General features: G+C 49.4%; 11 protein-coding genes across 11 annotated transcripts; 5 read left to right on the top strand and 6 right to left on the bottom strand.

Annotated features, from left to right (window-relative positions):
- Window positions 1-364: 364 nt before the first annotated feature.
- BKA55DRAFT_511452 (Up-regulated during septation-domain-containing protein) lies at window positions 365-3,767 on the bottom strand (the record flags this gene model as incomplete). Its single annotated transcript, XM_046187711.1, has 3 exons — window positions 365-457; window positions 517-3,549; window positions 3,615-3,767. 3 exons carry the CDS (start codon window positions 3,765-3,767, stop codon window positions 365-367), a joined length of 3,279 nt encoding a protein of 1,092 aa, XP_046049159.1.
- A 1,238-nt stretch (window positions 3,768-5,005) lies between these two features.
- Window positions 5,006-5,879, bottom strand: BKA55DRAFT_690078 (uncharacterized protein; the record flags this gene model as incomplete). The annotated part of the gene is made up of 2 exons (XM_046199447.1): window positions 5,006-5,569; window positions 5,625-5,879. 2 exons carry the CDS (start codon window positions 5,877-5,879, stop codon window positions 5,006-5,008), a joined length of 819 nt encoding a protein of 272 aa, XP_046049158.1.
- Window positions 5,880-7,749: 1,870 nt separating this feature from the next.
- BKA55DRAFT_663753 (voltage-dependent anion channel-domain-containing protein) lies at window positions 7,750-9,946 on the top strand (the record flags this gene model as incomplete). Its single annotated transcript, XM_046197676.1, has 10 exons — window positions 7,750-7,946; window positions 8,240-8,339; window positions 8,394-8,433; window positions 8,490-8,659; window positions 8,709-8,716; window positions 8,769-8,918; window positions 8,973-9,231; window positions 9,279-9,321; window positions 9,371-9,600; window positions 9,659-9,946. The coding sequence occupies 10 exons, from the start codon at window positions 7,750-7,752 to the stop codon at window positions 9,821-9,823; spliced, it is 1,362 nt and encodes a 453-aa protein (XP_046049157.1). The 3' UTR covers window positions 9,824-9,946.
- Window positions 9,947-12,592, bottom strand: BKA55DRAFT_568062 (phosphatase 2C-like domain-containing protein). The gene is made up of 3 exons (XM_046192789.1): window positions 11,583-12,592; window positions 10,506-11,513; window positions 9,947-10,457 (listed from the first exon to the last, which is right to left on the bottom strand). The coding sequence occupies exons 1-3, from the start codon at window positions 12,248-12,250 to the stop codon at window positions 10,349-10,351; spliced, it is 1,785 nt and encodes a 594-aa protein (XP_046049156.1). The 5' UTR covers window positions 12,251-12,592; the 3' UTR covers window positions 9,947-10,348.
- A 451-nt stretch (window positions 12,593-13,043) lies between these two features.
- On the top strand, window positions 13,044-13,873 carry BKA55DRAFT_539410 (uncharacterized protein; the record flags this gene model as incomplete). Its single annotated transcript, XM_046190130.1, has 3 exons — window positions 13,044-13,178; window positions 13,235-13,651; window positions 13,712-13,873. 3 exons carry the CDS (start codon window positions 13,044-13,046, stop codon window positions 13,871-13,873), a joined length of 714 nt encoding a protein of 237 aa, XP_046049155.1.
- A 631-nt stretch (window positions 13,874-14,504) lies between these two features.
- On the bottom strand, window positions 14,505-17,318 carry BKA55DRAFT_363295 (armadillo-type protein). The gene is made up of 4 exons (XM_046185864.1): window positions 17,093-17,318; window positions 16,907-16,990; window positions 15,235-16,851; window positions 14,505-15,184 (listed from the first exon to the last, which is right to left on the bottom strand). Exons 1-4 carry the CDS (start codon window positions 17,198-17,200, stop codon window positions 14,657-14,659), a joined length of 2,337 nt encoding a protein of 778 aa, XP_046049154.1. The 5' UTR covers window positions 17,201-17,318; the 3' UTR covers window positions 14,505-14,656.
- Window positions 17,319-18,422: 1,104 nt separating this feature from the next.
- Window positions 18,423-19,071, bottom strand: BKA55DRAFT_539408 (mitochondrial ribosomal subunit S27-domain-containing protein; the record flags this gene model as incomplete). Its single annotated transcript, XM_046190129.1, has 4 exons — window positions 18,423-18,445; window positions 18,493-18,542; window positions 18,602-18,807; window positions 19,036-19,071. 4 exons carry the CDS (start codon window positions 19,069-19,071, stop codon window positions 18,423-18,425), a joined length of 315 nt encoding a protein of 104 aa, XP_046049153.1.
- A 466-nt stretch (window positions 19,072-19,537) lies between these two features.
- BKA55DRAFT_568042 (ribonuclease III domain-containing protein) lies at window positions 19,538-21,061 on the top strand. Its single transcript, XM_046192788.1, has one exon. It carries the CDS (start codon window positions 19,679-19,681, stop codon window positions 20,714-20,716), a length of 1,038 nt encoding a protein of 345 aa, XP_046049152.1. The 5' UTR covers window positions 19,538-19,678; the 3' UTR covers window positions 20,717-21,061.
- Window positions 21,062-21,407: 346 nt separating this feature from the next.
- Window positions 21,408-22,712, top strand: BKA55DRAFT_363271 (acyl CoA binding protein-domain-containing protein). The gene is made up of 3 exons (XM_046185863.1): window positions 21,408-21,604; window positions 21,669-21,966; window positions 22,034-22,712. Exons 1-3 carry the CDS (start codon window positions 21,589-21,591, stop codon window positions 22,602-22,604), a joined length of 885 nt encoding a protein of 294 aa, XP_046049151.1. The 5' UTR covers window positions 21,408-21,588; the 3' UTR covers window positions 22,605-22,712.
- A 671-nt stretch (window positions 22,713-23,383) lies between these two features.
- Window positions 23,384-24,004, top strand: BKA55DRAFT_690070 (uncharacterized protein; the record flags this gene model as incomplete). The annotated part of the gene is made up of 1 exon (XM_046199446.1): window positions 23,384-24,004. The coding sequence occupies one exon, from the start codon at window positions 23,384-23,386 to the stop codon at window positions 24,002-24,004; it is 621 nt and encodes a 206-aa protein (XP_046049150.1).
- A 294-nt stretch (window positions 24,005-24,298) lies between these two features.
- BKA55DRAFT_690069 (uncharacterized protein) lies at window positions 24,299-26,797 on the bottom strand (the record flags this gene model as incomplete). Its single annotated transcript, XM_046199445.1, has 6 exons — window positions 24,299-24,416; window positions 24,471-26,375; window positions 26,429-26,443; window positions 26,496-26,547; window positions 26,600-26,623; window positions 26,683-26,797. 6 exons carry the CDS (start codon window positions 26,795-26,797, stop codon window positions 24,299-24,301), a joined length of 2,229 nt encoding a protein of 742 aa, XP_046049149.1.
- Window positions 26,798-27,035: the final 238 nt, after the last annotated feature.

Genomic DNA, 27,035 nt, shown 5'->3' with positions numbered 1-27,035 from the left:
CTCCCATTCAAAGTTTTCCGGCCACAGAAAGCTGTGTCCTGAATTGTCCAGCTCCTATCATATATCAACAAGTTTCCCCCTTTTGCTCCTGACTTTTAAGAATCATAGATCTATCCAATTCACATTAACTCTTGGGAACCCCTGCAAGAAGCGTCTTGCAAAATTTACTCCCAGTCCTAGAAACATCAACTGTTATCTGAAATTACCAAACCTAACTCATTGCTACCAAAAGTGTTGACAGCAATGGAGAAGAAAACTCAGACAGTCAAGAAATACAATGTTGTACATCGTGGACCACAGTAATTCGCCATGGCCTCCACAACGGCGGAGCTTAATGTAGAACCCTAACATCTCGGTGGTCGACTCATTGAGGGTTCGGGGAAGCTCTGGCAGATCCCTGATCCCGCTTGAATTTAGCAAGCTCTTCCTCCAGCTGGCGTGTTCTAGCACGCTCCTCCTGGTGATATTAATTAGCAATTGCTCCATGCACAAGGTCAACCGAGATATGAAGCATACCTTGATGTTCTCTTGGAACTTCTTCCTCTCTTCACGCATCGTGGCCCTGAATTGCTCACTGAGCATCGAGGCTCCTCTTCCAACACCACCATTTGGTGGGATTGCCTTAAGTCGTTCGCCATCAAGGTCCTCTTGTAGCTTGGCGATATGCTCACGGGCCTTCTCCATATCTGCCTCGAGGCGCTGACGCAGTGTCATCACCTCTCCTTCAAGAGTCTTCTTTGCCGATTGGACATCCTGAAGCTTGTTCTCAAGCTCAATCTTTTCCCGTTCAGCACTGAGTGTCTCCCTTGTGACCTCCTCCAGCTCTTGAACAGTTCCAGCCAACTCGTTCTTTAGCCTTGTGAGCTGGTTCTGGAGCTTCATCACCTCACCACTAGTCTTGATAGCTGCCACATCAGCGGCCCTCTCTGCACGGGATCCATAAGCTCCGTCCAGTTCTGCTTGGGCAATCGTAAGCTCCGTCTTCATCTCCACGAGGTTCATGTTAAGAAGCTCAAGTTCATCCTCCTTATCTTTCAGCATCTTCTTTTTGGTTGCAAGCTCTTCCTTTTGGCTATCCACTCGTTGCTGTAAGGACCTGGCATTGTCTTCTGCCATTTGTTTCGATCGGTTTACTTCATCAAGCTGCGCGTTAAGAGCATCGATTACTGAATCGACACCAGTCAGCTGGTTACGAGTATTATTGCTTGAAGACTCGGCAGCAGACAACCTCTCTTCGAGTTGTTTGATGTCGGACTCAAGAGCTGCAATCTTGCTGTTTCGCTCCTCAAGTTGGGCTTGAGCGGCCCCGGCAGCTCCAGCAGCACCGGCCAAGTCTGCCTGAAGAAGTTCCATGTCAGACTCGAGATGAGTGACCCTTGCGTTTCGTTCCTCAAGACGGGCTTCAAGGCCATTTGTCTTCTCCAACTCGGCCTTAAGGGTAGCAATCGTAGCACTGTGCACCTCAACCTGGTCTCGTAGAGTATTAGCTTCTTGAACCTCGGTGTGAAGAGTGGCAATCTTCGCGTCCCGCTCTTCGATCTTTGCATGAGCAGTATTGGCCTGCTCAAGCTCAGATTGGAGCGCCGCGATCCTCTTGTTCCGTTCCTCAATTTCACTCTGGGCCGTCTCTAGGTAGTCCAACTCTGCCTCAAGGGCCGTGATCTTGCTTTCACGGTCTTCAATTTGAGACTGCGAAGCAGCTGCTGAAGCAGCCGCGCCTGCGAGGTCAGTCTTGAGCTGGTCGAGATCTCTCTCTAGTTTGACGATCTTCTCATCCCGTTCCTCGAGCTGAGCGTGAGCTGCACCCGCCGCACCGGCAGCGCCAGCTAAGTCAGCCTGAAGACGTTCCACATCTGCTTCCAGCTCGGCAACCTTCCTGCTGCTACCCTCGGCTTCAGCCTTTGAGGGGCCAACGTTGTGCGCAACACTACGGGCGCTTTCGAGTTCTTCGAGAGTCTCTGAGAGCATAGTCTGGGCAGTCATCGCATCTCTCTCAGCTCGAGCCAGTAACACTTGTGTCTCATCCAGCTCCTCTTGCTTCCTTGCTAGCTCTTCATCCTTCTCGGCGTCTGATTTGTTATTGAGCTCGCGCTGCTGCTTGATCTGTCGCTTGAGCACGGACTTCTGGTCCTTGAGTGTAGTGGCCTGAGAGTACAGCCACTGAACACGATTGGAGAATCCGGGAAGACTGAATGCCTCCTCGATATCGAATTCATCATCAGAAACTTCTTCATCCTCGTAGCCTCTCTCCATGCGAGCCCTTCGGCGCTCCTCTTTTTCCTTCTTGATCTTGGCGAAGCCTGTCTGCATCATGTTCCACAAGTTCGTCAAGATTCTCTCAACCTGATCACTGTCCTGCTTCTCTGGTGGGCCTGCCTGAGCTGCCTGGAAAGCGCGTTCTAGCTCCGAGTCGGCAGCGCGTAATGCATCTTCAAGGTAGTCAAGCTTCGTCTCAAAATTGTCTTGTGGTGAATCAGGTACAGCCGGGTAACTGGGATCCACTGTCAGGAGTAGATCTCGAACTTGCTGGTTTAAGGATTCGATGCGTTTCTCGAAAGCGCCGTCAGTCTTGCTAGTTTCACCAGAAGACTCTTCCTGTTCGACCTCGATAGCATTAAGACCCATTTCAAGATAATCCAACTGGTTGTTAAGGAGCTCTCCTGGCTTCATTCCTGAAACTCCAAAGGGGGGGTCATAATAGTCTTCGTTCTTAGAAGGATTGAAGCGAACAATGGCATCCCGCAAAGAGCCATTTAAATTCTCAAGTCGAACCTCCATTTCCGTTATCGACTTGACCAAAGAATTGGCTTGGCCCTGTAGGTGTAGATTCTCATCCTTCATCTTCTCCATCTCATCTCTAAGCTGGTTGTGTTCCCGAATCGGTGATTTAAGGGGTATCTCTATGGCTTGCTGACGGGATTGCCCTCTCGTCGAGACTCCGTTGGCTTGGTCATAATAGTCATTATCGTTGAAGTAGTGCTCGTCTCCGGCGCGATCCATACTGTTGCGTGTATAAGTATATAGGCTCTCTGGGCTGCCAGGCATGCCATTAAGTGGTTGAAGTGGAGGAGTGAGATCCTTTTTCTTATTCGAGACCTTGTGAGTGAGTTGAAGAATACCAGCAGTATGTTCCAGTAGGCGTCTTTGAGGCTCCATAAGCCGCTTCTCAAGGTTGAAGAGCTCTGCCGCCAATTCTTCGCATTTTCGCTCGCTCGCCTGTCTTTCGGCCTCGGCTTCCTTTGCGCGAGCATGGTCACCGCTGTTACGACCCAGCAGACTCCTTCGCTTCCCGTCCAGTTTTCCGGGATTGTATAGTCTCGCCATTGAGATTGCAGCATCTCGGTATTTGGACTGAATGGTCAGGTTTTGCCGGGTTGACTCGACACGCTGTGATAAGGACTGGCTTTGCTTCTTGAGATCGTCCACCTCTTCTTGAGACAGAATCGTGTACTCTTTGCTATCAGAGAGGGCTGTTTCGGTGAGGAGATGTACTTGAATCGGGTCGCTGAGGTCGACGAGCGCGGAACTTTGTGGTCGATCAGGGTTCATCTGTACAGAGTGAAAGTTAGAAGCCGCAGATCCATAACCTCCACAACCGTGGGCGACAAGCATACCGGATTATACAGTTGGTTGTCCTTTTCAAAGCCGTTTATTATATCGCTGCGGTAGCCCTCAACGAATATCTTTCCGCGTGGGCTTGGAGCTGGAGGTGACATCCTATTAGAGCCATACCCATACGGGCTGCCCTCTCGCGCGTATGCACTCATGGTTTCGACGGGCTAAGGATCGTGTTGTATAGGTTATGAGGACATGAGGTGAAAGTCGGACAGAAGCAGTGCGTAAAGCAATCAAAAAACCTCCATAGAGAGCAGTGAAAAGGCTGGCCAGTATCGAAAGTTTGGACAAAAAGTGGTTGACCGGGAGCCGTGTCGTGTCGCTAGGTGAAGCTGAGCTGAGCTCGTGATTAGATCGGATGTAACAAAGGGGCTTTGCGCCCAAAAGCCGCTGAGGCTGGAAACCCGCAGAAAATCGACAGCAATTCAACAAAAAGTCCCGGGTTATGAACTCAAAGAAAGAGTAGAAAAGTTGTGAGAAATGATGCAAATGCTGGTAATAGAAAAGGAGAGGTCGGGACTGACAAAGAAGAAAAGGAGGCCCATCGAGAACCCAAAGAGTAACTTAACCTAAGTTATCGAGTGGGACCCTTGCGAAGACCTCCACTGAAAGTTGAATTACAGCGGTTGAGCTAATGGGTCTAGCAGAGTCAGGTAGGTAGGTACGTACCGTACTTGCGTAGATCCCTTCCACACATGCCCAATGGATTTCAGTTTTTAGGGGTTTCGCGGCGGCTGGACACGCTGGGGCAAGGCACAGGAGGGGCGCACCCGCATTGCTTGGGCATGGGTTTGGCAGCGCTAGGCTTTATTGGGTTCGTAGCTCTTTAACGATGCACCAGTAGGAATGAGCCTTTGTTTCGAGCGATCCTCATGTTAAAGAGAAAATAGATTAAAAGTTTCTTTCTGTTTATACAGTTGATCCGTGCATGAGTAAACATGACAATCCTGTAAAGGCTGAGTTGACGTGTTTCGTATCCGTTTTTCCTTATTTAGATCCCAATGCTCCCTTTTGACGGTGGCATACCGTCACGTTGCGTGGCATTAATGGCTGTGCCCGATGATCTACGCAGATGCTGACAGTCGATGGTAGGATCGTGGCTGACAACGCCATGGATAAAGGTGCTGTTGGCATTCTTCTTCGACGCACGGAAGTCCGTTAGTTCCGACGACTCAGAGATGCATTCTATTTCCAGAAAAGGATATCCCTGCCCTGAAGATCCCCTAGACATTCAAGGAATGTCATCTACTCGCGGGGCTGAAACATTCCCCAGGAGCTAAGGTATGCTCTTCAATACTGTTCTCTCCTGTCCCGCAATTTTTCGGAGGCTATTGGTTATTGTCCAATCGTAACAAAACATAAACGGTGAATATTGTTACTGTACCGACCACTAAAGCACTTCTCGGACTTGATCCATGATTTGTTGCCCCATTGTTCTCCGGCGCTCTGCCTGACCCTCTGTTGAAGCCTGAGCTCCGGTTGCAACGGCTGCTGTGGAGTTTTCGTCCTCGAGGCGACGTCGAAGGCCTTCAAACTCGGCACTTCGTCTATGAGAGCTTAAGCCCACAACCCAACCCGGCACTCGCCAGCGTACGAGGGCAACTGGAAGAAGCCCTTCCCGCCACGAGTATCCAACAATCCATCCAGTGACTGCACCCAGGACCGAGCCTGGCCATTGCAACAGTGCAAGATGCAAAGCAATAGCGTACTTGTAGGACTTGTCTGAGAACGTGAGACCAACGAATGGTCGGTCCGTAGGTGGTGCCTCGGACGTGGCAACTCGATACTTGTACATGTGCGGAACCATGGCATGATATTGAGCCAGGATAGCAAAGATTATGGGAGTAGGTCCAGCCGGGATGTAATTCAACCACCCAGCAGTGAGAGGTCGCAGTACTATCGAGATTACAGGCGGTATGATGGATGTGAGGAAGAAAGTGACAGTCAAGAAGGACTGCACACAAGGCTATCAGCAGTGCAAAGAAGAATATTTCATGAAAGTCACTTACAGCGAACTTGCGAGAACCCCACATTCGCTCAACGATGCGAAGGTTATATAACGACATGGCAGCAAAAAGTACCTCTGTTGAGTTGACATAGCATAGCTGATAGGCCAGAATTCTCCAGAACTGCCGGTATCTCCATATGTGGGTATCAATAAGAATGTAGAAGTAGTGCTTGACGTCGAGAACACTCGCAATGATAGAGCCAGCTACCAAGCCAACCACACCGAGCCGAGTCACAGGTGTATTGGTGAAAGACATGATGTGAGGGTTTGTGTCGAGATTTAAAGTGACATGCTGTAGAAAAGAAGCAGACTCTATCTCCCGTGGAAAGGCGAGGAGTTTCTGCCGGATGCGATTGAGATTTGATCAATTGCAATTAACGTTGAACTTTGGGTAGAAAGAGTGGCTAGTATTGAGCAAGAGTGAAGCTATAGATACAGCTCTAGGAGCTATCCGCAAGGTGGCATTTCAACATCACGTGCAGCTTCGGGTAATTGTGGATCGACCCGCATGCCCGTTGGAAAACCCGCTGACGTCGTTTTGACATCGCTTTCTCATCCAATATCACTTGATGAAAGCCATAGATTCAACTTTAAAGGTTGGTGAGAGAGCAGCAATTGAGCGACGAATCATATTTAGGCACTTTGGATGCTCGGGTCCTCATCTCGTATCGAAAGTTCAACTCTTATCTCGATCGTACGTTCAAGCAAGATCGGATAGGTTCAATGAAATATCCAGTACTGCACAGGGCCCACCACTCTACAAAATCAGCAAGCAGGGGGGTAGAACATACTCAGTCTTGGACCGATCATTCAGTAGTAAGATCTCGCTGCTGTACATCTTTCACCTCAGATATCTGTTACAGTTGTACAAGTCTGACTGGACCCTCTGGGCTGTAACGTAACTCCCCAATAGCATGGCTAGTGCATGTTCTACCTGATTAATATTTACAGTTTTCCTCGAACTATCCCCGACATAAAGCATGTTGATGAACTCCGCAATATGAGTTGTATGCACTAACTCGGGTACATAAACTTATCTATTGTAGCGTAGAGTGGTTGCCTGTAACCTAGCATGGTCTTAAGGACTTCACTCTGCTCCAAAATGCTTGATCAGCTCGTACCACCCTTGGCCGACTTCGCTTCAACGCTTGTCTCATACTTGAAGCTAGCACCTAGCGATGGATGGGCAAGCTTAAACGCTGCCCGCAAAAGACGAGCCAGTGAAGCAACCACCCCAGAGCATGCCTCCAGTGGGAGCCTTGTCGGTAGCTATAATGAACCTAATAGCAAAATAGTATCATCTATTTCGATTGAAATTGCTTCGAAAGATCAATTAACGCCCGCTGCCGTTAGTACTCGATCAGGGCGGCGGCATGGAGGGCGAGCAAGACCAGCGGTGCCCCTCTGCTCACGTGATAGCTCATCTGATTCCATTATACTACTATAGGATGTAGGTACGCTACCCTGTATCTAGATAGCGATCTCTCAGGACATTATCTCTTCACGATGGAAATCATTGCCTGTATTGAGTAAGATGTACTGGATGCTATCAAGATACGATGCTAAGGAGCGTGGCTACAACGTTATGACTGTACTATATCTCGTGCTGGTTACTTAGCCTTTATTTCAAGCACGTTTGGCGTAAGGTAACTTAGGTACTGAGGTAGGAATCTGCCAAGCAATCGTCATCAACATGATGATATGGATAATTGAGTCGACTCCTGGTATTAATCACCTATCGAATAATGGTATATACCGTATTTCAATACTTGGGACGAAATTTAAGCACCTACGCGTGCTTGAATGCTACTTAATTTGTTCGTAAAGAAATCCCCTCTGATCTTTCTCTAGAGGAGCTGTGAACCGACTGAACTCATTCATCTTCATCCTTGATCAACCTCACCTCACCTCACCCTTACACCAAAAACTCACCCTCCACCAGCGGCTCACGCGGATACGAATAAAGACTCTATCTTGTCAACCCAAACATCAGAACTTGTGCCGATCTGTCTTGGGCCCAAGACTTTACCGCTCCCTCTCCGATCTCCCGCTCCTCCTCACCGAAGCCCGAAAAAACAGGGCATTAATCCCGATCACGCCCTCCACTATCCCGTCACTCATTCACTATGCCACTCGCCAACTTTGGCACCCTAGTTCTCCACCATCTCGTCTTCGTCGCGCATTTGGTTTATTTCCATATTGCTTTCTCGCATATGGAACCCAGTGCCCTCGTGGCTCTATATTGCGTCTCCAAGCTACTCGCCCGTCGCGCCGACGACATTGATGGTCCTCCTCCAGAATGGCCCCCGCCAGTGATCCAATGGTAGCCGGAGCCGGGCTGCAGCCTCCGTCTCCGTCTCCGGTCCCGCCATCGGGGTCGACTTCGGCCCTGGCTACGGGCTATGAGTCTCCGTCTGAAGAGAACCCACCCTTCTTCTCGGTTGTGGCCTCGGCTCCAGCTGCTCCAGGGACGGCGCATTCAAGACGTCCTGTCATGCCGCGGCCGGCCCTTTCTCAACGGCCATCGTATATCACTGCTATAGCTCCTGAGCACACCAATGGTCATGCCCGTCCAGGTCGATTGCTCAATAACGAGTCTACTCTCACATCAAATAGCTTGAACCATGTCATCGCAACAGCCGACAAGGGTCCCGGAAACCAAAAAGTTGGCATTCGGGATCGCATCGCCTGCTATCAATGGACATATTTCACTATGGTATATCAACGTTAACCTTTCCGGTTGCCGCTGACCTTGCTAACACTTTAATAGACCATGTCGACTGGAGGCGTTGCAAATATTCTTTACTCATGTAAATACGCCATCGCTGATGCTAGGTCCCGGAAGAGAATAGCTAACTCTTGCTAGTGAAGTGGGAAGCACCTTGGCTGCGTGGCATTGGCCTCTTCTTCTTTTTTCTTAATCTTGTCCTTTTTGTAATGAATTGTATTCTTATATGTACAAGATTCCATCTGAGGCCTGGGAGTTTCGTAAACTCCTTCACAGACCAAGTTGAATCGCTCTTTATATCAGCTTCTGTAAGACTCCCATCCCTTATGGCATGCTGTTGAAACTAACAATAACCAGTTGGTCTCGTAAGCAACACATAACTATTATACGGGTTCAAACATATTCTGACCGCCTCAGTATTGCTGTCATATTAATCAACACCTGCCAATATGGTATCCCGTACACCGGCGTATGGCTAGTCCACACTATGGAGTGTGTCTTTTGGGTTTACGCTGCCCTCAGCGTCTCTCTCAGCGCATTCCTATATCTTATATTATGGTCAACTCTGTACGTTCAAGTGCATATGCTCTTCTGGCCTGGCCGGCTGACTATCATGACCAGAATCTTCCCCGTCCATACCATGACACCAACCTGGGTCTTCCCAGCGTACCCTCTGTTACTTAATGCCCCCTTCGCAGCAAATCTCATCGCGGCTGCAGATTCAGCTGGGCACAAACTATCAACCAACACTGTCGCAATGGCACTTGGGGCCACTGCTATTCAAGGAACCGGTTGTCTGATCGCTTTTATGATATCGTCGGCCTTCATATACCGCCTCATGACGCAGAAGCTTCCGCGGGATATGCAGAGACCTGGTATCGTAGGCACGCCTTCTTTCCTTTCTTTGACCTAGCTGACCCTTGCTAGTTCATGTCTATCGGTCCCTACGGCTTTACCGCTGCTGGTATAGGTACGTTGCGAATGCCTTACGACATATATATCATGTCTAACAAAATTAGCCCAACTCGGCAGCCAAGCAGACTTGGTAATACCCCCAAACTTTCTTGACAACCCTCAGTTTGCCGCTATCATTAAAGTCATCAGCATTCTCGTCAGCCTCTGGCTCTGGGGCCTCGCCATGTGGTTCTTCATTGTTTGTGTCGGCGCATTGTGGAAATATTCTCTTTCAGGTCATCATCTGCCGTTCCAGATGACCTGGTGGTCTTTCGTTTTCCCCAACACGGCTCTTGTATGTAACCCTTTTCACCGCAGCACTTCTCACTGTATGCTCAATGGGTTTCCTCTAGGTTACTGCTACCAGTGTCATGGGTAAAATATTCGATAGCGATGGCCTGCATATATTTGCCTCTGTCATGACCGCTGCAATCATCATCGTCTGGGCTCTTATCTTTGTCCGAATGTGTTGGAGTCTGAAATCGAGGAAACTTCTCTGGCCAAAGGATGGAAAATAGGGCTTATCAGAATGATTGCAGCCTGGCACCGTTTTTGTGCCATTTTCCTTCGTCTCATCATAACAGTCTTATTGATTAAGATTTCGGCAGGTCTAGTATGCCGGATATATCCAGGTCAGCATAAACTGGCGTCAGGTATCTTATTGAACTACCTAAGCTTTAGCGTAAGGGCAGTCATTCTCAAACTATTTATTTAACCTTCGGAACTCGCTACTGCATATCGTTTCGAGGACACTGCTTGATCCAAACACCCAGTAACATGACTAAAGTCAACGCAAAGAAAATGCCGTTTATTTCCCTGACAGGAACTCCAAAATCTTCCACAATGCCATCCATGAAACCGGTCTTCGTCATTGCGCGCTGCTCGTAAGAAAACAATAGAATGATCCAAGCAAAGATATCTCGATTCGCTCATAGGAATCTGCAAACGCCGTCAAACTCCATTAGCAATCCCTCTGTACCAGTACATAAAACCTCTCGTGCGGTGTCCAAGATAAACAATAATAAGCGAGAAGCATGGTTTCTTTATAACTTCGCCTTGACACCTTCTCCAGCTGTAGCCTCGAGATTGACGGTTACCTCGCCTGTCTTCTCCCCGTGGCCGAAGAAGATGACCTGAACAGTCAAATCGTCACTAAGAATTATTAGTAATAGGCCACTTAACACTAATGTCATAACTTACCGGTATCGTCGCGAGAAAGGCGAAGGCAGAGTGAGCAAAGCGCAGACCTGCTCGTCGTTGTTGCCACCAAGGGCGTTTCGGACAAGGTGTGTAGCGACATTCTTGTCTTTCACCGTGAAACGATCCTTAGCATCCGGGTCAATACCCCATTGCTGAACGCGGATAGGGGTCTTGTTGCCGTCGGGTCCGGTGGTCTTGCTCTCCTCGACGGGCAAAGGTGTTTTGGATGAGCCAAAGATTTTGTTCCATGCAGCATCGAATTGCGAGTTGGTTCCAGACTGTCCCTGAGTCTCAATCCACTTGCCCACAAGGCCAACAACCTCTTCGTTGGTAAGCATCTCCCAGAGGCCATCTGTTGCCAGAACAAGGAAATCGCCATTCTCGGGGTGGACCTTGGTAGTTGTAACGATAGGCTCGGCGGTGACATAGGGAGGAGTCTTTAGAAGAGGCGAAGGACTGCGACCGAAGAAATTCTCGCGTAACTTCCAGGCGACATCTCTGCTCCATTTGTAGACGGCGTCTCCAAAGGCACGACTAGGCTCCAATCCACCAAGAACACGGCCATTCCGGATGACGTTGTCCTCTCCAGGATGCTCCTTGCGCATGCGCTCAACCTCTTGAGGGTTGCTACCCGTCTGATCCTCTGACAGAGCAGTGGCTGTCCACTTTCCGTTCCCTGCCCGGCGACCAAGGACTGCGCGAGAGTCACCAGTGCATGCAACCCGCAAGAGGTTGCTACGGCTGTCGTAGAATGATAGTAGGGCGCACGATCCAGATAGAGCGGGCTGTAGAAGCTCGGCTGCGACGGTCTTGGAACCGCCCTTAAACACCTTCTCCACGCTCTTGTGAACGATCTCGTTATCCAGGTTGTTGAACCCAGTCTTGATGGCCAGATTTACTGCATCCTCAGAAGGAAGATCACCGGAAGCCTTCTTGTATGTTTCGTTCAATTCGCGGGCGACGTAGTTAATCAGGCTTTCCCTCAACGTTGCAGAAGTAGTCCATCCGCTATGTCGTGTAAGTCAAGACCCTCTTTTTAAACTGTGGCGCAAGCTCCATCACAGGATGAATACTTACGAATGGCCGTCAAAAACACCCCAAAACATCCAATCGCTGTTATCTGTCTCGGCGGAAGATCTGCTGGGTACCTGAACAATCTTTTCGGCGTGATCATCCTCAATAGGGTCGTTACTGGGCAGCTGTACGAGGTCGTAACGTGTAACACCTTGTCCTCGGCTGACGGAGAAAGACTGTTCGAGGCGACGAAGCTTCTGAGTTGCTTGATCGGGTGTCAACATCTCGACGATGCGACGCCCGTCGTCACTAGTTGCCTTGGAGATGGGCCCCTCGCCAACAATAGTGCCTTGTCGAAGTTCGTCGGCGCCGACTACGAGGACAGTCCGAGTGGGTAATACATCCGCTGTTTGAGTTGAGGCAAGGCTAGTCCTAGAGCCTACACTCGAGCCGGGGGGGATGTTAGAGCTGTTGAGAGAGTACCAGGCGCCGTATCCGACGACGATACTGGATACCAACGCGACTGGCAGGCGACGAAAGTACATAGAGGACCTCAGGGGAATGGCACCTGCGGGGTTGCGGCGAGCGCTTCGAGCGTGTGCGCTAGCCTTGGATCTTGCCTGGGCGAGAGTGAAGGACGAGACAGAGAAACCACGACGAGGAGTGCGAGAGAGGGTGCGGACGGTCGAAAGTGAGGTCGTCCTTAATGCTCTCACTGCGGCTCGATTCATCTGGACGACGGTGGGGGAGCTTAGGGCCAGCCTGGCAGAGGATTGAAGAATGAACCTATGGGTATGACGAAAGGCAGAAGTTGTTTAACTCTTGATGTCAACAAAAAAGATAACTAATGACAAAGGAGACAAAGTCAAGGGATAACAGTAGGACTGTGATAGATAGTGATTGATGATGGTGGTGATGGTGGATGAAAGCTAGTGGGTGTGGGTCTGGAGTCGCGCTATCTTATCTCAACCATTCCCCTCTGAGACGGTAATGCCTGAGGTGAAGCTTGGTCTCAAAGTGACTGCGAAGATCGGAGCTCGATGTTGTAAATGAATAATGTATTTAATATTTGCATGATCTGACTTGTTTTACTCTTCTATAAACATTTATACAGCATCTGCCTAGACTTTACATTGCGACTTATCCCGAACCCTCTCATATTCTCATAGTCAGGTCTCACGTCTTAGTTGGTCACCCCCACGTGAGCCAGCAGAATAGCAGCCGACCTGAGCTTAACTCACCTCAGTGTATAAACCGACGTCTACCGAGGCTCTCGCTCTTCCTTGCTGTTTCAGAGGCTCTGCACTGGGTGACCCTAAATCCTGAATAAGTCAAGCCTTGACCAAGGTAGTCCTGTGAGTTTTACCAACCCTGGATTGTTTTCTCACATGTTAATGAGAACCCTTGCACACAGTCACTGGTTACACTCTCTTGATGACACTGATTCCTATGTCTCAACATCTGTGTTCATAACTCATTGAGTGCCTGCAGATATCGAGATTCGCCCAATTGAGACCTCCTCCAATGGACCAACAGCAGGAGGCTTCACCAGCCCAAAGGTCACTCACGGGAGCTGACCGCATCAGAGCTCTTAAAGATGAAAATGCTATCTTCACTGCATTTGACACATACCCATGGACAAAAGATAAGAACTTTATGGTAATATAACATCAATGTTACATGGCTTATAACTCGGTCACTGACATTAATTCCAGTCTGGTCTCTACGCTATTCTTGGCGAACCTGGCCAGCAAAACCCTCAAGCATCTCTTGCAGATATGGCTATCCACGCTCGAATATTCTACTATGCTCAGCGCATTGGTGTCAGCATTGACTTCAGCGCCTACAAGGCGTGGCTTGCCAGCAACTCTGATCATCAACCCCCGGATGTTCTGCCTGAGGAATATCGTCAGCGGGACGAAGCCAATGCTTCTTCAGCGCCGGTCCTAGACTGGCAGAAAGCTGCCCCAAAGACAGATCTATACGTTGATCGGAAAGCCGCGGCTGCTCAGTCTGGCTCACAAGATCAACCAAGTTACCCAATGGGATTTGCTGAAATGATCAAACTTATCCAAGAAGGCAAGCCTGTGCCTGGCATCCGCCAGATCCCAAACACCGTTGTCAGAGATCCTGTAGGTCCAAATCTCAACGGTGCGAGAGCACTTACGTGTCTGCTATGCTAATTTTGATAGACTGTGAAGCCAGTTGGAGCGAGAGCTGTTCCCAGAAAACCATGGGAAAAAGAGACCACAGTTGACACGCCCACTCTCCCCGACCTACCAAAGGCACTCGATACAGAATTTCCCCCAGTACAAGACGATGGACCTGTTTCATCGTCAGCTGGAGCTTCCTAGATTCCAGGTCGTCATTTCTCAATATCATATAGCATCAACGGCGTTGGGAGTAGCGATCGCTGGCAAGAAAAATATACTTGATTCTGACGTTTGGCAGGACAAAATTACTGAAGTACTATAAATATGAGGACCCATTATCACAACACGAAGTGGAGGCATCTAGGATAATAAAAGCATCAATCGTTTATTAAAAGGTGTATAATGGCTGCCGTAACAACCCGAGTGCTATAGGGAGACGCCGAAACCCAGCATCCGCATAGAAAAACAACATACAACTTTATGAACTCTCTCCGACCTCTAAGGGCATCCTTTCGGATCACCATCACTCATACTCGCTGATTGACTGAAGAAGTGTGGCTCTAGTATCCCTTTAAGCGCGTTCCCGCTCACCCGTCGAGAGTGACAGCCTATAAGCGGTGGAATAAGAGGGCCAGTCCAGCGAGGGCTGCTGTGGTGATTAGCATCTGCCATCTCCTCCATATTGCAAAATCGATAACCATAATGTGTCCAATGCACCCGAGCAGGCTGTAGCCAGCTGGGCGTAGGATGACGTGTGATCTGTAAATTACTTGCGTTGGAAGATGTTTCTTAAGAAAGGTCGACAAATTCTGGTTTGTTGCGTGATCTTGACGAGTGGAATGATTGGTGATTCAGATAGGGTACCTTGACACGGATGAAAAAAAGAATGAAAAGAAAACAACGGTAGAATGAGGGACGCTCTACATTTCCAGCAGGCAGATGTCCTCGTCGATGTCAAATATGGATGGGCAAGGTAGAAAGACCTTAGCGGTAACCGTTGTTATAGCGTGGCCCAGGTCCCATGCGTCCGCCCATTCCAGGACCAGCACCAGGACCAGGACGAGTTGCGACCGCGTGGTTCGTGCAAAGCATACCAACTCGGGAGCCGAACTTGGAGCCTCGCAGGGAAACCATGTGCTTTCGGATATGGGCAGCAACGATTTCGCGATGCTGGGGGGAGGCATTGTTAAGAATCCACTGAATGAGATAGTTGCCGTATTGGTCACTTGCAATGTCAATCAGTGGGATGCGAGTACGGTCACGACGACCTTCACAGACTCGGTCCAGGTAGCGACCAAGGAATTCTGCGCCTCCAATTTTGAGACACTTCTCGACGACCTTTGAAGCGAACTGATCGGTACTGTACTCAGCAGCGTAACGAATAACATGGTCAATAGCTCGACTGCGATCAGGGGGAGCACCGTGTTCACAAATATGCTGGATGCACCAGTTGCCGAATTGTCCGTGGGCGACGATGTCAATGTTGGCAAGGACTTCTTCGATACAAGGGCGCTGTTGACATGAGTTAGCTTGTAAATTGGACGATCAACATGCCAACTTACCTTATCCTCCTCGAGGCAGTTTTCAAAAATGTTCTGCACGACAAGACTACCGGTCTCCCCCAGGGCAACCTCATGCCACATCCCCCTGAGAGCGTCATTGACAAATTTCATGATTTGCGGAGGTGACTCTGTCCAACGCAGCTCAAAAAGTTTTTGCCAGACGTGGCAGGCGTAACGGTGAATGACCGTCTCCGGGATTCGACGAAGAAGTTCATGGACCATGATAGCCTTGAAGTTTTCAGGAACAGAGTCAAATGCCTTTTGAACGACGTGACATCCGAAGGGATCCATAGAGAGATTCAACGTGTTGCCCCGAATGGCTTCCGCGATGTTGATGACTTGGTCGGGTGTTCCATGCTCAAAGCATCGTTGCACCAAGAAGTTGCCAAAGCGATTGATCATCAATGGATAGGCCTGGGCGACGATCGCGTCGACGATCTCGAACTTCTGCTCGGCCGTTCCGACCTTGAGCTTCTGCTGCAGGAAGATGGAGGCTTGTTGGTCGTTATTGCAGACGATCTTGTCAACAATGTACTTCCAGTTGCAGTTCACGTTGCGATCCAAAAGACGGCGGTAATTCAGCGGCTCTGTCGGAGCGAGGTAGGTCTGGTCATCGGGCGCCAACACCTGTCTCGGGTTTAGTGTCTTGTGTGAGTACAACGCACGCAAACCAACCTCGTTCTTCCATCCAGAACCAGTGGTAAACTCGGAAGCGTGAGGCGAGAGAGGTGTTCCAGCAGGGTTATGATATGGTGGATAGACACCCATAGGACCCAACCCTTGGGGAGCATTCGATGGTGCTCCAGGTGCAGGACTTCCCATGTAGTCGGATTGGTTCATGGGACTATTAAATCCTCCTCCGTAGCCAGGTCCAAATGGCTGAGGTGAGTTGAAACGGCCCTCGAAGCGGTTTCCCTGACGTCCATAGTTCGATCGCATCATCTCCGTATCTGGGGTCAGACGTTCACTTCGATAACCTTCCATCACGGGAAAAGGTGTCCCGGTAGGTTCAGAACAAGGTTGGCTGAAGACACGCCCCCCGAGCCACTTTCCTGGGGTTGGTTCAATCACTGGTGCCTGGACTGTGTTGGCGAAAATTGGCTGATTGCCCCAGATCTCTCGAGTGCGGTTGAATGTGGAAGCGGGCATAGCATCACTGGTGTCAGAATGATTGTCGTCAGGGGGCCCCCAGGCATTCTCGCGAGGGGGATAAATTGGACCGCGGGTTCCGAAGGGGGGCACATCAGCTGTGGTTTTCACAACGCGTGTCTCAGCTAGTTCCTGATCAAGCTTCGAGATTTCGTTCTGTGCCTGGGCGAGCTGTAACTTCAGGCGCATTACCTCTTCACTCTCGCTACGAGCTTCGTCCAAGGTGGCACTTGCAGGGCGCGTGGTAGGAGCTGTGCTTGGAAAAGCATCAGTAGCAGGAGTGACGGGAAGAGAGTTACTCGAAGATGCATGATCAAATGCTCTCGCATACTGGCTGGTGTCGTCCCTGAGCTTGGTAGCATCATTTTGCTGGTTCAGGGCAGATTGCTGCTCGGAGAGCTTCGCAAGGAGTTTATCCACGGGGTACACCTGGTCGGTGGTCGAGTTATCATGGCTGATTTTCATCTTCTAACATGGTCAGCAACTTGCAAACTAGACATCTTGGACAGATGCTTGGTTTCACCTTTGGAAGACCTTGGTTCGCCAGCTTCGAAGTGGATAGAGCGGCGATGTTCTTCTTTGCGGGGATGTTCCTGCCAGCTGCCTTCTATGTCCAGAGTCAGTATGTGGCTCTTCAACGTCGGCGAGAAGAGATTCCATCAAGGATGAAGTTTATCAAAGAATGCTGATGTGGATAAAGTCTACTTACCGAGCTTGGGGCAAGTGGCGAGGGATTTGAGTTTTCGACCTGCACACTGGCAGCGAGGATGGGGACAGTCCGTTCAGGAGATACCCCAGTAGATCCAGCTGAGGACATGATGCCGCAACAATTGGTCAGAGTCTCGACGAAGTGGTTTTGGTGATGTTACAGTCAAATAAGAATTGTAGATGACAGAGTGAACTCTAAGGAACGCACGATGAGATAGTGAACGACTGTAGATGTGTCAAGTTTGTGGTCCAAGAAGGAGTTGATTGTGAAAGGAAGAGAGTGTAGAGGGGAGAGTGAAGAAGAGGAAGAAAAGGAAGAGAGGATGGTGGTGAAGGTAGGGGAGGTTATTCACTGACGCAGACTTTTCTGCAGGGCCAAACAGGAGGGAAGTGCGGATGAAAGAAGTGTAGAAGTGGCAGGTGCCAGCAGCCGACAGCAACAGGCCGACCACCAGCGTTCCTTCCACTTTTATTGCAAGTGACAGTCGCAGCGGGCACCCGACTGGCAGTGGAGGCAAATAGGGGCCTATTATGGAAGACTATGCGGTTTTGCAGTGACATGACACCCTGATCTTTTAAATGCATTCGGGTGTGCAACAAAGTCAGTGTCCCAGGTCGTGTATGATTCGGTCTAATAAGACAGATCGAGATATGCAGGACAAGTTCCGCAACACATAGCGTACATGCCGACCTAGCAAGCTACTAAGCTTGGATTTGTATGAAGGTGCTCAGTATAGCCGAAAGTTCTTGCTTCAGTTAGGAGTTCATGTAAATAAGAGCTGAGGTAAGAGCGAAAGGAATAAACTATATGTCAGTCGTTGACTGCACGCGACACAATGTTAGAGAAGGCTTGTGATCACGCAGCTGTGATAATCAGAGAGCTTACCGGCAACCTTTAACACAATTTTTATTTAGTTGACTTGGTGAGTGTTTGCAAGTGTTTTTGTTGCCTCAACACAAATTATGTGTTCTTTGGCCAAGGCGTCACTGCTAGGTTGTTCAGGAGTTATGTGAAAAGCCGCTGAGTTCTTGGATTATATCTATGATCGAACAGCCCACCAAAATGAACATCGAGAGGGACAGCATAAAGAGTAGAAATTTCGAAATCTGATTGATGCATTGGATACTGATACAAATAATTGTACATACTGCGATAGAAAGCCACTTGGATGTCTCTTGGCTCTTATAGCCACCTTTATCCCCCGGCAAGCCTTAAAAGTCGTACAATTCGCGTGTGAATTGGCATGCCGTTCAACATTCATGATCCAAGGTAAGGCGTATCTTCGCCACCAGTGTCAATATTGGAAATGTCATTGTCGTTATTGTTTGATTTATCGCTTCTTGCCAGTAGGAGCTGTAGGATGTTAGTAGCATTTCCCGACTTGGCACGATGAAACATACCTGGAGGCCCCTTCTTCTTCTTGGGTGCACTCTTTCCGCGGAGCTTGAGCCTAGAGATCACGCCGTCAGCACTTGTGTATATCCTCGAGGTCTCCGATGCCCAGCTTACTCCTCAATGTACTCGAAGCGGTCCTCCTCGCCCTCATCCCAGGTAGCCAGCGTCGGTCCGAACTCGCGCTTTAGATCCTTGATCGTCGCTGTCTTTCGAGGATAGTACGCCGCCATGGCCGGTCCTCTTAATCGCTGTCGCAGGACCTTGTTACCCATGCGGACGCCTTCGGGGTTGTATGAGGTCGCGAAGACCTGGCATTGCGCCTGCAGAATGTTAGTCCACGTACCCCAAAAATATCATGGAGAGTCTCGCCTTGACCAAGTCCAATATCCGCGCTCGTGGGACACTCATTGTGGCGTGTTTGGCATCAATCGTTGCTCTTGTCAACTTTTTTGAAGCTTTACTTGACGTCTGATGTGAAGTCGGCCAAAGCACCTGATTGGCCAGAGCGACGATCAAGTGGATCACTCAGAGTAGTGCCTCAGACCAACCAAAGCTTCGATACCTCCACTGCGATAGAACTCCATTGATCTTGAAGATATTGGATTTGACGCCCGCACTATATTTAAGAGTTGGAAATCCATCAAAAACTGTATAAGGCTACCTAAAGGTAGTAAACTTGGTGTATCTTCTACAAGATCATCGTGACATTCAAGATTATACTATGGAGTGCATCATGAGCTTAAGTTCTAAATTCGTATACATTAGCTTAGGTAATTTTAATTATCTAGAAACGACATAAGAAAAAATATATACTTGGATATTGAAGTTGAGCCTTTGTGCTATCCTAAAAGTACTAATCTATGGCACTCATTCAGGCCACAAGAGCTCCAAATGTTATCCATGGGCAGTACGAAGTGTCAGAAGACTTAGACTCTGAATTAGGCTGCGAAGATACTTAGATTAGGTAGCCAGTAGTTAAAAAAGATTCAACTAAACTCATCCAAAATTAGGTATCGTGAAATTGTGTAAGTATTTTTATTACTTATGATTCAATGGATGTATTAAGTTTTCTGCCATCGGGTAGGTAACTTTCAGGTGAATTGTGGGTCTTGTCCCTAAGATTGGGTTGAAACATCGAGAAATACAAGACTTCTCTTTTTTCTTCGCGTCCCGTCAAAACAATAATCAATAATGTCTAAACGGCCGAATCAAGATGCTCCCAGCGAAGAAGATGAGCCACGCAAGCGCGTGCAACTTATTTCAGAAAAAGCTCCTCTGTCTGGCACTATTGCCTCTGTCGCTCCTGGGGTGTCGCGTTGGACCATGGCAGATATCCCTTCAAGCCTACCACCTCTGCCACCGATAAGCCCAGAACTGGAGGAGCAAGTTTTCAGACATCCCGGGCTGGGAGAGCCTAGCTATGAAAGGTTGGAGTGGTATGGTGATGCCGCCCTCGAAATGATATCCACAGAGCTTGTGTTTGAAACTTTCGAATACCTCCCCACCGGACGAAGTAGTCAGCTTCGTGAACAACTGGTCCGCAACCTCACACTCTCGGATTATTATCGGCAATACGGCATGCAGTATAAAACAAAGATTCCCACGGATATGGGCTTAATGGTGGATTTGATACATCGAAGCGGGAGAGACAAGGAAACGATCAAGATTCAAGGCGACGTTTTCGAGGCATACGTTGGAGCAGTCGTCAAATCAGATCCCCAGCACGGGGCCGCGAATGCCGTCGCTTGGCTCAAAGCGCTCTGGGCTCGGACAATCAAGGATCAAATCAGGCAAGCAGAGCAGCATCGTAAAAACGACTTGAAAGCCCAGCGATTTCTGGCTCGATCCTCTGCGACTATACCACCCACGGAACAGACAGTCGCTACACAAGTCGTACCAACAGTAAAGCCTAAGGCGCCGCCGACGAACAAAGAGCGCCTTTCTCAAGCAATCGTCGTCAGGGGCATCAAACTTCGTTACGAAGACATGCCTTGCAACAAGAAGGATAAGAACCTCAAACTGCCCTTGTTTACTATTGGCGTCTATCTGGATGGGTGGGGAGAGGCCGGGAAGCTGTTGGGTTTCGGGACGGCTCTCGGGAAGAAAGAAGCTGGTGAGAGGGCGGCGAAAGCTGCCTTGGAGAATAAGAAGCAGCTGAAGGTATACGAAGCTAAGAAAGAGGCTTGGATGAAGGAAACACACGCAAATGAGCCAGCTGTTCAGACATAATACTGGATGACAGAATTCCGGAAACACGAAACCCATTTTATGATGAGATTATGAATATATAACATAGGTTTCCTCAAAAATCATGAAGATAATACCATTTTATAATAAGATAATGAAAATACTAATAATAAGTTACTGTATGAATATATATACATATATATATATGATATATAAAAAAAAAAGAAGGTATTTAAGCCTGAAATTGTCTATACTTGATCAGTTGACGCTCAACTCTAGTAATTGTTTTATGCTGTCGTGATCATAAAATCAGACCGAGCTCCTGGTCAAGACACTTTCCCATGTGAAATGCCCCCATACCCAGATACAGTGGGAATTGAGGGGAAGCTACCCCTGGGGAACCCTTTTCTAGTGGACCTGGTCCTGAAAGTACATCCCCCGTGCCCGTGTTGGCGTGCCGTGAAGTGCGCCGAGGTCAAACATTTGCCGATAAACGGGCCTCCGCATGCTCCAGGAGCAGATCTATCATCATCATCATCCAATTGCTTCTGATCGCATTAACTCATCTTAGTTCCAATGACCCTCTTATTTTCTTTCCTAATGGAGTCATAATATACGGCGACTAGGCGTTTTTGATTGCCTTTTACGTTTAAAGTATTTGTCTCTTTATGTCTTTCACATATACCAGTCGCTTCACAATCAAGTTCGAGCTTGTTATTCTCCTTTCCATTCTTGACCTTCTGTCTGTGGGGTTCCGTTATCTCGGCCAACAAGCCGCGGTCCGGACGGCTCCAGGTCCGATAAAGGACCCCAGTTCGAAGGTTAGGCTTGAGCTGGACGCAATCGCCACCACCTCTGTCGGCCGCAATTTGCGAGTCGCGAGCCATCCTCCTTCATAAAACATAGCCGCCAATATGGCGGACTCAGTAGGTATGCTGCATTTTTCAATTTGCGCCTAATATGTTGTACCATGGTGGCTGACGTGATGATACAGATCGCGTGTTTGTACACGCTCTCAATACCGTCAAAAAGATACCCAAGACTGGCGCATCGAGACCACCTCCAACCGATCGACTCCGACTCTATGGACTTTATAAGCAGGCAATGGAGGGTGATGTCGACGGTGTAATGGAACGTCCAACAGCCGCCTCCGGAATGGCTTCCGACGACCTACAGCGCGAAAAGGACAAATGGGATGCATGGAATCTGCAAAAGGGACTAAGCCGAACAGAATCTAAGAGAAGGTATATCGAGGCGCTGATAGATACGATGCATCGATATGCGACCACACCGTAAGCGCTCTCCTGAAGCCCACCTTAGGCTACGGTACGATCGGGTTACACTAACACAGCCTCCCAGTGATGCCGAAGAACTCGTGTCGGAACTCGAATTTGTCTGGAATCAAATCAAGAACAATAGTCCAAGCTCATCATTATCGTCGCCGCGAGCGAATCGATCGGCCGGTGCATCCCAACCATACGAAGACGCCGGGCAAGCAAGCGACGCCGAAGGTCCTATGAAGGAGATCAGACCGATGAGCGAGTACGACGAAGCGGAACTTCGGTCCCAGAAGCAATTAGAACTCGAGGACGATGATATCGATGGAGCGCAAAATCACGATCGGGTCAGTGGCCGATGGCAGCGAAAGGTCGAGCGTGCCTTGACAACGATGTCGGCCGAGGTAGCTGCGTTACGAGAACAAATTACAACAGGTCGAGAGTGGCGGACAAAGAAGGAGCGTAGCTTACCAGCTTGGGTGAAGTGGTTCGCCTGGTTGGTTGTAAAGCATTTGTTCGCCGACTTTGTCATTCTGACTGTTGTGTTATTATGGCTAAGAAAGCGCAAGGACCGTCGCCTGGAAGATCTGGTGAGGGCAGCTGTCAGGCTTGTTAGGGAGTATGTTCGAAATGTGTTGCCGTCTCGAGGGTGATGGCTTGGCAGTGTACGATCTGACAGCTGCAGTCCTCGAGGTCAGGTCAGAACGACCTCAATTTTTGGTCACTCAGCAAGGTAACGATGATCAGGCTTATATCACCAGGGCACATCACTGCCTCTCACCATCTTGGATGGTAGCCATGGCTCTGTCAAACTGTCATGCCAATTTGACATACGTTGGCCATGAAGGGCACATACTCAAGCTGAGGAATGCGTAAGGGCGCCTTGGTAGACTTTCTGTTAGGCAACCAAACGATGATTACTGTGGGTGTACAATCACAAATATCCGGCGCTTTATGGAGTATGGGATTTATCATTGTATTTATAACAAGAGAAGCGTGGTCATTGTGTATTTTGGAGTATGTACCAGGTAGATATTGGCATATGTGGTGTTTGTTGTAGAACCTCCCAAGCCATTTATCAACATGAGTTAAGACCTTGTTTCATGATGACGGAATGCTGTTGAATACCTATAGGGCATTATCATATCAAGATCGCTGGAGACTGGCTCAGCCAAAAAGAAGTGGCAGCCCGGATCAATAAACCGTTTTCCTTTTTTTCGTACCTTATTTTCACTTTCACTCAAGGTTGCCCATTGCACCTATGCAGGTACAGACACAGTCATCCAACCATTCACACTACAACCCTCCAATTCGCCCTCCACCAGCCCACTCACCTCCGACATCATCAGCCTCAGTGCAACACCAACTGCACAAACAGCCACAAAGTTTGCCATGTCTCATACTACATTCCACCAAAACACTTAAAAAAGCCATGGCGCAACTTCCTCGACCTACGGCGACCGTTGACCCTTTGGCGGGAGTTCCAGACCCTGAAGGTCATCCCATCATCCCAAGGCTTATGTCCTGCGCACCAGCCCTCTTCTGCCCTATCGGCGAAAACGACATACTCAAGGACTCCCTCAGCTCTTCCTCATTCACAAAACTTGATCGCCTACAGAAAGAGCTCGATACTCTGAATACTCACGCAGTCAAAGACCGAGATAACTTCCTCGCCCTTATTGTTCGCGAACGTGAACGCATCTTCCAGGAAGGGCGCCGCTTTGAAGCCCTTGAGGAGCTGCAGGGCGGCCAGGTCAAACCAGATGTACCACTCGGTCTTACATCCCAGGAACTCGGCCTCATGGTCGCAAATATGGAAGCTCCAGCAAAGTCAGGTGTCCCAAATACGGAGACTATACCTAGACCAAATCTTGACTCCTCCGGTGCTCGATCATTGCGCGAACGCCAAGCTTACGAGCAGATGCGTTATGTGTTAAATTTCTCGCAGATAGCCGGGAATCGTGAGGCTGAAATCAACCATCGCCGCGAGCTCCTTGAGGCAGAAATCAAGAAGGAGCAGTTAAGGCAAGACCAGGAGCGTCGAGTCAACTAGAATTCGGCTCATTCACCTGGACAACAGCATACCATACCTCAGACCATCAAGTATGTCAATGGGGCGTCAGAAGTCAATCGCGACAAAGAGATGTTCATGTTCCTCACGAACCCGAATCGGAAGCGAAAGTTGCCATGAGGAATCATTTAACGAGGTGCACATCGTAGTGAAGGAATTAGGTATTCAACTCATCTACCTTCAGCCTCCGTCCGACGTCCTATATGTACAGATGCCACGAACTTCCAAGACGCATAAAAACAAAGCAAATATTTCTATTCTTTTGCAGCCACCACCTCATACGCCGTACTCGACCTGGCCCATGGGCTTATCCTCCTCCATGCCAGGAGCCATAAAGTTTGTCCTGGGGTCACCGGTAGCCTTGGCCGCTGAGCAGCGAGCCATTGTGGGAGAGCTAGGCATAATGTTAATAGGGAAATCTAATGAATTATGAACCAAGTTCACATACCTTCGTGAGATAACATCTGTGAAGTAAAAGTTGTCGATAACCTTCTTGAGAGGTGCTCCAGTAACCTGGGCACCCTTGTTCTGGTCGACAAGCTGGACCTTGCTCAGAGCAGGGAGAGCAACGGGCTCGACGACGTCGTAAGCAGCGAGAGCAGGGCTGATCTCAACCATACGATCTCGGACCATGGCGACATCGTCATAAGGGAGGGGAGCGCCAAGGAACTCACTGGCAGCTCGGAGAATCTTCCAGTCAGTTCGAGAGGCACCAGGGAGGGAGGTAGCGGCTCGGGTCATCTGGACACGACCCTCAGTGTTGATGTAGGTACCAGCCTTCTCAGTGTAGGCAGCACCAGGAAGAACGATGTCAGCAATTTGAGCGCCCTTGTCACCGTGGTGACCCTGATAGACAACAAAAGCGTCCTTGGGGATATCCGCCTCGTTCACCTCATCAGCACCAAGGAGCCAGACGAACTTAGGCTTGGTCTGGGCAACCTCAGCAGAGGGAGTAGTGAAGCCAACCTCAAAAGCACCAGCACGAGAAGCCTCACGCTGGAGGACGTTGTAACCCTGCCACTCCTCAGTTCGGAAGTTAGAAGCGTGCTTATCAACGAAAGCACCAATGGTCTCGTAGTACGCCTTAGCATCGGCGTGGTCAGTAACACCGGAACCAACAATGATCATAGGTCGCTTGGCATTCTTAAGGGTCTCTCCGAAGGGACCAGAGAGCGCAGACTTGAGAGCAGCGTGGTCGGTACCAAAGTGCTCGAACTCAAATGTGGAGTCCCACGTCTCACCAACAACACCGATCTCAAGGTCGGATCGGAGCCACTGCTTTCGGATACGGGCGTTGAGAACGGCAGCTTCATGTCGAGGGTTGCTGCCAACAATCAGGATTGCGTCGGCCTCCTCAATACCCCAGATCTGAGAATTGAAAAGGAAGTTGGATCGGACATCAACACCGTGGGCGATGGGCTGGCTGCCGGTAGGGGTATCGAGAGCCAGATTCTCGGAGCCAAGCTTGTTAGCCATGTCCTTGGCGACAACCAGAGACTCAACCTCAGTAAGAGCACCAGCAATAACCTTAAATTCGTTACCCTGAGGGTTCTTAATCTGATAAGCACGACCAATCTCAGTGAGAGCCTCCTCCCAGTCAGCAGGCTCGAAGCGGCCCTCACGGCGAACCAGGGGCATGGTCAGTCGCTGAGTCTTAAGGCCGTCACAAGCAAATCGGGTCTTGTCGTTGATCCACTCCTCGTTCACGTCGTCATTAAGTCGGGGGAGAATTCGCATGACCTCGAGGCCGCGGGAGTCGACACGGATGTTGGAACCAAGACCATCGAGAACGTCGATAGACTCGGTGTGCTTCAGCTCCCAGGGACGAGCTCGGAAAGCGTAGGGCTTGGAGGTGAGAGCACCAACGGGACAGAGGTCGATAACGTTACCAGACATCTCGGAGTCGAGGTTTTTCTCAAGGTAGGTGCCAATCTGAATATCGTTACCACGGCCAGTGGAACCCATCTCCGGAGCTCCGGCAATATCGTTGGAGAAACGAATACATCGGGTGCAGTGAATACATCGGTTCATCGAAGTCTTGATCAGAGGGCCAATGTTCTTGTCCTCGACGGCTCGCTTGCCGCCAATCTCGTGGAATCGGCCTCGGTCGGCTCCGTAACGCATAGACTGGTCCTGAAGATCACACTCACCACCCTGATCACAAACAGGACAGTCGAGGGGATGGTTGGCTAGCAAAAATTCCATGACACCCTCACGGGCCTTATGGGTAAGAGGAGAATTGGTCTTGACAACCATTCCGGGCTGTACAGGCCAAGCACAAGAGGCAACGGGCTTCGGTGCCCTCTCGACCTCCACCAGACACATTCGGCAGTTACCGGCAATCATAAGCTTCCTGAAGCATTGTCAGCGATGGGTCGATCGTGGGAGGATTCGAGGGTATCGTACTCATGGTAGCAGTATCTAGAGATAGTTAGCTAGGTTACTTTAACTTGGCATGATCGTCTTGACCTACCGAGGGACTGTTGAGCCCGCCTTCTCGCAGGCTTGAATAAGAGCAGAACCAGCTACAATTCTGTCAATAGGCGTCCATGAATACACCCAAGCAACCCATCATACCTTCAATCGAAACCTTCTTTCCATCTAGTATCAATGTTAGCCTCTGTTTCGTTGTCAATGGCTTTATGCACAAAGATGCTCACCAATTGTCAGCTCCACCTCGGCCGGGCGCTGGCTTGTCGTCGCGAAGGTTCGTGAGACATTGACCGCCCGCCGGCTCGTCCGCCAAGCCGAACGTGCTAGAGAATTTCGGAGCATCGTGTCGCCTTGACGGAGGGAAGATGAAAAGGGTTGCAGGGTCGCTGGCGGCGAATATATGCTCAGTCGTTGACGTCTTGAAAGGGAACCTGCTGTTCGGGTGATGGATTTAGTGGCGCTAGTCCGCGATTAATTTACGTTAATGCTCATTGGTCAGTGTCGTTTTATTTTTGCCTCAGGCCACAGCACTGGGTCCTACCTCATATTTTGCATTTTGCTGCCGGAGCTTTTTGAATTT

Source organism: Fusarium redolens (genome assembly GCF_020744475.1).
Source record: "Fusarium redolens strain MPI-CAGE-AT-0023 chromosome Unknown BKA55scaffold_8, whole genome shotgun sequence".
NCBI lineage: Eukaryota > Fungi > Ascomycota > Sordariomycetes > Hypocreales > Nectriaceae > Fusarium > Fusarium redolens.
Note: the sequence above shows the minus strand (reverse complement) of the source record. Positions and strands in the feature narration are given on the sequence as shown.